Source organism: Octodon degus, unplaced genomic scaffold (genome assembly GCF_000260255.1).
Source record: "Octodon degus isolate 3935 unplaced genomic scaffold, OctDeg1.0 scaffold00141, whole genome shotgun sequence".
In the NCBI taxonomy this organism is placed as follows: Eukaryota; Metazoa; Chordata; class Mammalia; order Rodentia; family Octodontidae; genus Octodon; species Octodon degus.
The window spans coordinates 6,393,640-6,403,402 of record NW_004524717.1 but is presented as its reverse complement, the minus strand read 5'-3'; the positions used below and the strand labels follow the sequence as shown (position 1 = coordinate 6,403,402).

The 9,763-nt window shown below is 36.4% G+C and overlaps 1 protein-coding gene across 1 annotated transcript; it reads right to left on the bottom strand.

Annotated features, from left to right (window-relative positions):
• Positions 1 to 1,124: 1,124 nt before the first annotated feature.
• Mreg (melanoregulin) lies at positions 1,125 to 2,133 on the bottom strand (the record flags this gene model as incomplete). The annotated part of the gene is made up of 1 exon (XM_004641788.2): positions 1,125 to 2,133. A coding segment is annotated over one exon (552 nt), but the record flags the coding sequence as incomplete, so codon positions are not given.
• Between the last annotated feature and the right edge of the window lie 7,630 nt (positions 2,134 to 9,763).

The following is a 9,763-nucleotide window of genomic DNA, read 5'->3' as shown; positions in this document are numbered from 1 at the left end:
TTTTTTTAAAATAGTATCATGTTTTAATTTTTTCTGTTTGACTGTATGTTCTAAATGTCTTCAGGAGAGAGGGAAAACATCTTTAAGATAATTTTAATCAACATGAGCAAGGGATTAAGTGCCAAGTATAAAAAATAAAATAAAACTTTTAGCTTACTAAACCAGGAAGGATGTTTCTGAAGTATATCAGTTAAATTGGCCTCCAATGTGTTCACAAATGGACAACATGGATCTGCTAAGAAATATTTTAAAATTGTATCCACTACTATAAAAGCTAAAGGACATGAAAATTTTCAAGTTACAATCCCCTGGACAAACCAATACAAGTTAGTTTTAACTTGAAATCAGAAGTGCAAAAATCTGTAAAACAATTAAAATATTACCATTACTCTCAGAAATTTACTGATGTGTCAGACGAGTCTTCCTAGTAAAGTGAATCCCAATCTCTTGGCTCACTGCTTAGGTGACAGGCAACTTTTGAAGCTGAATTTCTCAATAGGTGGACAGAAGCAAGCTGCACTGACCAAACTGTTCCATTTTGAATGTCATCTTCAGAGCGGAAGAAATTCCAGCAATGACTTTCAATGCCTCACTGCCTGCACCTGGCTAAGTCTGCACAGGAAGTCCATGGGCAGATGTGACTCTCAGCTCAAAAGCTGGAAACAGATTAAAGACATGGAAGTGGAAGTCAAACGTTTTCATTCATAGATGCTACCTCAGGGAAGATGCCAAGGGCTGTTGCACTAAAACTGAAAAAGGAAAAATGAGGTAACCAGCTATTAACAATGCTGGAGGTTTGTGGTGCATGTAGCATAAGATAGACCTTTCACATCTAGCTGCGAGGAGTTCTATTTGCAACTCACTTTTGAGCAATACTTCTAGACATTTCCATTAACCAATTCATCTCAACTCTGAACAGTCATAACTAATACTCAGAATGAAGCCTCTGATACCCTTCAATGCTCTATGAGATTTTTCCAGATCAAACAGAAGTCATAGAATGCCTACTACTATTTGGAGCATTCTTCCCAGTATTATCATATTTTATAATTATTTTTAAATTAATAATCCATTGTAGGGGCTCAAGGATAGCTCTGTTAACCATATTGTGTTTGGTTTTTTTTTTCAGAACCAGGGATTGAACTCAGGCCCTTGTGCTTGCCAGGGAAGTGCTTATTCTACTGAGCTATCTCCTGGCCCAACCATATTGTTTTATCAATTAGAATATCCCACTCCAATAGGGTGAATGATTACAGCTTATTATACATTCAAAACCAAAGCTGGAAAAAAAATAAAAAACTGGGCAATGGGCTGTTGGAATCTGATCACACACAATGAACTAGCCCACTAATCAACTCTTTAACTTTATCCTAGATGCAAAAGCATCAGGGTGTTTCAATGTAACCAGAGCATTTCTTAGCATAAAGTCTTCAGAAAGACCTTCCATTGCTGTAGGATTCAGAATCATTTCTCACTTAGCAAGCCCTGTATTTGCTCACTCTCTTTTACATCCAGTCATCCAACTTTGGCTAGCTGTTGAGTCCCAGTGGAAGAACTCCATTCTACTTTTGAGCTTGTCCTTTAGGGACTGGGAAGTGGAAGATAGGGTTGTTTTTTCTGGCCATCTGCCAAACATGGAACCCCAGGCTTCTTGGGATAAGTTTGACTTGCAATTCTGAAGAACTCTTCTGCAGCATCAAGAGCAATAAGTCGGTCCACAACGAAAAGGTATCTCTCTGAGAGCTCCCAACTGGTTGGAAAAATACTGGTCTCTTCCACTAGTTTTAACATCTCTCGAGCTTTCCTTGTGTTTTTAGAATCATTCATGGTGGTAAGTTTAGTCACTGACAACAAAGAATCCACTTCCTTTTGAAAACCCAAATATTCTAAAATGTGTTTCCATCTGTTTCTCACTTCCCTTCGAATCTGCTGCAGGGTATAGATATCATAGTTGAGTTTCTGCCACTCCTCTGAGTCTTTGGCCTGCTGATTACAAACAACTATCAAATTGTACAAGATTCTGTCATCGTCTGCCTCTGTGTGGGACACGTCAGGAGGTAGGCTCCACAGATTCTTCTCATCGTCCCTCGCCAGAGTGGCTCCAAATGAAGAATATGGATTACTGCTGCCTCTTCCTCCTCCTCTTCCTCCTCCTCCTCCTCTTCCTCCTCTTCCTCTGCCTCCTCTCCTTTGCCTCCTCCTTTCGACTACAGGTTCTTGACTATGTAGTTCAGGCTGCCCTGGAACTCACATCTTGGCCTCTTATATCAGCCTCCTGAGACCTGGGATTATAGATGATATAAGAAAAGCAATATTTTTTACCCTCCTGAAGAGAGAAAATAGTGGCAGGTGGACTACATAAACAGCTTTCAGAGAACCTTCATGTGAATGAGAAACATGCCTCCATTAGGACTTCAGGTGTCTGGCAGCCCTGTGTCACACTGAATAACCAAAGAAACTTGTTCTGGCTGTTTTTGATGCTGCTGTTGTTGACTGTACTACTTTAGCTATTCTAATCAGCTGCTCTTCCTAAACAGATTATCAAAGAATCATAAACAATATAGGCCAGTGCTAAAGAAATGGTCAGCAGCTTCTCATCCCCAGTAAATTGAAATGGTATGATCTGGCAACAGACTGGAAAGCCAACTACATCTGGAAGACATCTCTGAGAAATAGTCATTTTCCAAGGTTCCTAAATACTAGCAATAAAGCTATTTGCTATAAACAATTTACAAATATCAACCCAGGAAGTAAACTAAAAATACAAAAAATGAGAAGACACTTAAGCAAGATGAAACTCTAGACTTTGAGCTCACCAAAGACAAGCTCAGGAGTTGGTCGTGGTGACACACATGCCTGTGATCCCATAACTATAGTGATGGTAACCTTAAATACTTGGTTAGTGATTCTAGAGCACATATAGATTAAAAAATAGAGGAACTTAGGAAATGATGGGAACCATGAATGCCCAACATAAGAGATTCCAGAAAGTTGGGCTAAACGCCTGTTGTTTTTTAAATAATGTCTCACTGTAATCCACACTGGCCTTGAACCTGGGGCTTTCCTGAATGATAGGTGTGTGACACCACTGTGCCCAACTGTTTTGGGTTTTTTTTCATGAAAACAAATCTCAAGTTACCAGATCACTTGGTTAGTAAACACAAAGGTATGGATTAATAACTATTTGAAACTAAATAGCTTCAATGATGAATGGATTTGCCAATGATTTGTTACTGAAGTTTCAGTCATCTAAAAAAAAAAAATATGTATGTGGCCTTTTCATTGGAAAAAAAAAAGGAGAATTTGAAAAGATAAAATCTTTTATCTAATTTAGGATCAGTCATGTCTAATCCATGATAAATCTCAGGAGGAGAATCTGCCCAAGTAATGGGTCTAAGTAGTGGTGAATTAACATAAGTCTAGGACTCTCTGTTGCTGAAACAGATATTATACATAGGATATCTTCAGCAGAACCATTAAAGCAATCAAAAGATTTTCAGGGGGTAGTGGTAGGTTTTCTGTCTGATTCACAAGTTCCTGAGGCCAAGCCTTGTTGGAAGGGCCTGTCCTCTGGAGGACACAGATCAGTGGAGTCATCACATGGGACTGTATCCAGGGTTGACCATGTCTCCTGCCAGGGTTGTACACTCCTAGATGGCAGCCCCCTCAGAACCCCATCACTTGTGAGGATACAAGCATAAGCCTCATGTTATTAGCTTAACATTGTCACTCCCACTTTCCTATGTCAGTGTCTTTCCAAAGCACTTGAGCCCTATGTTGGGCATCATTATGGGATGTTGACCAATGAAGTTCTGCAAAAGTCAATTTACTATCCATGGCTGGATTTCAAAAGTTTAGAGTAAAAATGACTAAATCTGACTGTGCTTGTGGAGATAACTATACTCTTTTTTAATTGAGTTTTATGAGATAGGTATGCTCAGAACACTTAGTGTTCTGTCCCAGAAAGCATCTCCTCATTTATTTATGGATGTAAATTAGGACCCATTCTCTGTATGAGCCTGCTCTGAAATGAGACTTTTAAATTTTACATCAAAATGAAGAAACTAGCAGTAAGTGGGCATGTTTATGCTAGGTGCCTGTTATCATATGATGTCATTTGATCTGTATGCAAGACATTCTGTAGAACTCCTGACATAAATGGGCACTAAACTCCACTATTAACAAAACTTTGTGTAATTTAGTATCTAAATTTCAAAAGGCAAATGAGAAACAATCTTCTCATTATGATCGTTTCACTGAGTTCCAACTGAGATGCAAGAGGAGCCTACCAGTGATTTCTCTTTTTGCAGCTGCCTATTCCCTTAAAATCTGTAAGTGTCTAAACATCTATATGGGATATTTTTAAGGCTCCTGCTCCTGCCTAAGAGTCTCTGCTGAAAGCTCTTATGTTTCTTCTGTGTCTGAGTCATAAGGTTTTGACTGTAAACTATACAACAGACTTGAAATTGAACAAACTAGGTTCCAAGTTGAAAAAGTCTCAGAGGAAATGATTTTTCCTATACTGTGTGCCTTTTTAAGATGTTTTTTCCTAACTCCTTGTCAATTGTCAATATCTACAGTGCCTATCTAAGTAAACTATAAATTATATTTGGTTACCTCTTATAACATTTTTGTTAGCATTTTTTGACAGACAAGCACCTGAGTGTTTAAACAAACTTTGGAGCAGCCTTATGTATCTGCCCTTTGGTTGAAAAGTTTTGGCCCATTTTACTCCTGAATGAAAGCAGCTGTTCTCAGCAGGAAGGCTTTCCTCTATTCTTGGTGAATGTATCTCTTCCCTCCTTTCCCCAGGTGTCCCCAGCAAAGTTTTCACCTTGTCAAGGCCTTCATCTCCCACACTTTCCACTCTAGGTAAACTTACATGTATGTTCAAGCTAAAACTTTCCAGTCTAAGGACTGTATGTCCCTGTTCAAGTGCCAGGTATCTGTTTCATAATATCATTGCTATGTGCCACTCAGAGCTTTTATGTTTTTTGGTTCAATTTTGGTAATTCTTATGTGTTGAGAAATTTTTGCACTTCTTTTAGGTTCTCCAATATTTGGAGCATAACCCTTTGAAAGTTTTTTCATTGTCTTTTATATTTCTGTAGTGCCTATTGTAATTTTTTTAACTTTATTGAAAATCAATAATTACATATCATAGTAAAAATTATAGACAAATATTAAAATGTGAAAGATATAAGATGTATACAGAGTGAGTTTTAGAGAAATATTTCTGAAATGAATACATAGCATGAGATTAATAATAGATTGCACACTGTAAATAAATTATCTACAAATGAATTAATATAACAATAAAAATTGTTCAATATAAAAATGAAGAAGAAAGAATTTACAGATCAGTCATAATAGTTCACTCTGAGTCAAAATAAAGAAAATTATATTTATATAATTAGAATTCTCAAAGTAGAAAGGGGTAGGCAATAAATATTTAAAGATTTAAAATTTCTGATTTTAGTTGAACTTATAACACTGCATTTCCAAGAAAAATGAACCTTTTGCACAAGAAATTTGAATAAAATCATACCAAGACATACAAAAATGAAATTGTCTGAAACTTATTGTAAATAAAAAATCATTAAAGCATATACGTAAAAATATTAGCTATGGAAGAACAAAATTAAATAGCATCTTATTCCACTTAAGAAAAAAAAAGACCAAGTGTGTAAGAAACCAGACTAATTAAAGAACTGAAAGAAAAAAGAAAGATCTGTCCTCTTTGAATTTTATACTTAGCAAACAAACTTTTGAAAACTAAAAGTAAAATATTTTCCAGTTATACAAACTCAAAATATTCTAATACTTCCAGATGTAGAAGTTGCTGTATGGTCCTGGATAAAGAATAAAGAGCTCTCAAAATGATAGTTATGCAGGGGTATTAAACTATATAGATGAACCCATTTAAAAGGTCATTAAAGATTTCTATGAAACAGTATCAATCTTATGTTGGGTTATAACATATGTTTTTCGTGTGTGTGTGTGTGAGTGTGTGTGTGTGTGTGTGTGTGTGTAAAAGACAAGGAAAAAGTAATATAAAGTCAATGGAAAATGAAAATACTCTTTTTAAAGTTTCTAATACTAGAAAATATCATACCATGTCTTTTAAGTAGATTGTAGTCAAAGATACAGTACAAATCATAAAACAAAAATTAAGATTAAGGAATATTCAGAAAATTAAATATTAATTAATTAAAAATTGAATGTTTCAAAACAATTGAACTAAGAAAAAATTTTCATGTTAGTAAAGAAGAGCTCTCCAAATAACATCAACCCAATTAAAACCACACCCAGACAGACAATAATCAAGATCCCAGAAATTAAGATAAATGAAGATAAATACTGGAATGGCAAATAAATGACCAGCACTTCTAACAATTTGGAGATAGGATATCGCACAAAGTTCTAGTATGTTGTGGACATGGATAGTGTCCATGATGCTTATTGGTGACCAGGTGTCACTTGTGGGACGGAGCTACTATTTCCTTAATATCCACCCTGTAGACCCAGGTAGAATCATGACCCATAGGTCCATTTGTAGTGTATGCTTATGGGAATATTTTGCTGCTGTATACAAAAGACTGCTTTTGTATACCTCTTATTCCCCTGTTTAATTGTTTGCCCTATTTGGTGAGTTCTTTCCATTTTCATTGATGGAGCTGTGGTCATTTTGCTCCTTCTCTAGAATATTTTTAAGTAGTCTGTGTAGGCTTGGCTTTGTCATCATGAAAGTCTTTAGTTGTTCTTTGTCATGGAAGTATTTCACTTCTCCAACAAACTTGAGAGTTTTGCAGGGCATATCAGTCTGGGTTGGAATTTGTTTTCTTGCAAGACTTGAAGTACTTTGCTCTATGCTCTTCTTGATTTCATGGTTTATAAAGAGAAATCTGCCATTATCCTGATGGGTTTTCCTTAAGTGTGATCTGTTTCTTTTCTTTACTGGATTTTAATATACTGTTCTTATGAGGAATTTCTGGGATCTTGATTATTGTCTGTCTGGGTGTGGTTTTAATTGGGTTGATGTTATTTGGAGTTCCTTCAGTTATCTGAATGTCAGATTTTTTCCTCACATTTGGGAAATTTACTGCTATTACTTCTGCCCATATTCTTTTTATATCATATGTATTGACTCCTTCTTTTTCATTCATGTCTGTAAGTCTCATGTTGATCATCTTCGCATTGTCTTGCAGGTGTTGAATTATTTTTTCCTGCATCTTTTTTGTTTTAAAGAGATCTTTTCTTACTTTTTCACTAGCTTCAATGGTGTCTTTAAGGTCAGAAAGTCTATTTTAAAACACTTTCATTCAAATGTTTTTACCAGCTTGTGATTGAGGTTTTAATTTCCTGTATAGCTCTTTGAATCTGCTTCATGCATTCTATTTCTTTCCTATATTGCTTATTCAAGGATTCCATCATTTTTATATTCTGCTGTATTTTTTATCAGTGTCTTCTTTAGGAGCACTTAGTACTTTTTTCATTATAGTTATCATTTCTTTTTTTACTTCAGAAATTGTTTCTGGTCTGATTTCCTCTATTCCTTTCTGCAGCTGTTTCTTTACTTCTGACGCTATTATTTCAGAGCTTTAGGTGTATGATTTCCAATTTCTGCTATTCTAGTGTCTTCTGCATTTGTTCTGGGTGAGCTCAGGACCTGAGAAGGCATTTTGCACCTTCCCTTTGTCATTTTGTATATCACTGTCTTCTGACCTTTGGTGTAGAACTTAGATAGTGTTATTACCTTAGCACCAGGTCCAGATCTATCAAGGTCAAACTGGCCCAGTGGGTGTGGCTTGAGTCTGGTTGCTGTGCTCCACTTCTTCCTGCTGTATCCCTTGAAGTTGAACCCTCTGCCACTCTGGCAAGATGTTCTGCTGCTGAATCAGCTGGGTGTGTCTTGCTTCTAGCCTCTTTGTAGGGAGTTCTGCTGCAGGGTTCCATGTCAGGCCTGGGCTCTGGGTAGAATGAGGATCCAGCAGGCCCTGGGTGGTCTTGCTCACACGCTGGGCCTGGTCTTTGGGTTGAATCAGGATCTGGTGGGCCCCAGGCAGTCTCAGTCACACAGCCACACTTGTGATTGATTTCTAAGAGTTCATGAATTTATTTATCCTTTCAAAGATCAATTCTTTGATTCACTGATTCTTTATATTGGTTTTTAGTCTCATTTTTATTACTTTATGCACTGATATTTACTTTTTTCCTTCTACTGGTTTCATTTTTTATATTTGGTTATTTACTCATTTAATGTATTTGGTATAGCGTCTCACTACACAGCTCAGACCCATAGTGAACCTCCTGTTTTCAGCCACCTCAGGACTGGGATTACAGGTATATACTGCCATGCCTGGACTCAGTGACTGGCTCTGCCCACCTGAGAGTGGGGCTGGCATGGTATATAGTGCTGGGGATTGAACTACTATTTTCAGATTTGGATTTTTTTATTTTATCCTAAAGCCTTATGATATAATATTTGATTATTTACTTTGAATCCCTCTATTCTTTTAATGTGTACATTCATTGCTATGAAATTTCCTATTTGGACTGCTCTCACTATGTTTCATAGGTTTTAGTATGTTGAAGTTATATTGAAATTTAATTCTAAGAAAGTTTTAATTTCATCCTTGATGATTTTCTGATCCTTGATTATTCAACCATTTTCACTTAATCTCCTTGTGTTGTTTAGTTTCTGTGTTTCCTTTTGCTGTTGATGATTTCTGCTTTCATTCTGTTAACCTAATAGTATTCTGGAAATTATTTTAATTTTTATTCATTTAAGCATGATTTATGGCCTAAGAGATGGCTTACTTCAGAAAAAGTAGAGTAGCCTGCTGTGAAAAGTGTGCATTTTCTTGGTATTGGATGAAATGGTTTGTATATATTTATTAAGTACATTTGTTCAATGATGTGGTTTAACTCTGACATTTCTTTATTGACTTTATGTCTGGTTGAGTTAACTGTGAATTTGCTTGCTACAATTGTACTGCTGTGCTTTTTTAATGTCCAGTAGTTGTTGTTTCATAATGCTGAGTGCACAAACACTCTGTGCATGTGTATTTATAACTGCTATCTCTTCCTGTTGAACCATTCCCTATCCTAGTACGTAGTGGACACCTTTTTTTGTTCTGATGCTTTGGCTTTAAGTCTGCTGTACTTGAAAACAAGGTTCTAATCCTGCTTCCTTTTGAGCTTTGGTTGCATGGAATATCATCTAATATCATCTTCATACTTTCATTTTCATCTGTGTGCTTTGTTTTTTGGATGAGGTGTGGCTATTGCAGGCAAGATTGAATCTTCCATTATGTGTTTTTTACTGGGAAGTTAAGGCCACTGACCATTAATTTCATCAAGATCTCAATGCATTGGCAGCCTGTCATCGCATTCTTTTTCTAGGGCTGAATATATCTAGAATCTACTTTTTGCTCCTGTTTCTCACAGTAGATCTCACTGAAAGTAACAAACATTAATTACGTTGTAGCCTCAACATTGGGTTGCCTTGAAATTTTCTCTGCCAGACTACTCATTTGTCTTTTATCTTGATTTTCTGCATAAATTCAGGACATGAACAAAATGTAGACAATATTTTTCTTGGCAGAGAATAACATACATGGCCTAGAATCCAACTGGCAATGGAATCCTTGTTTCCAACTGAAAGCTCCTGAGCCTGGTCTTCACTACCTGCATTTTTATCAGCACCATGGTCTTCTGAGCTCCAACCAGATTTTCCTATCAAATTTGGCTAAAGCAAAAA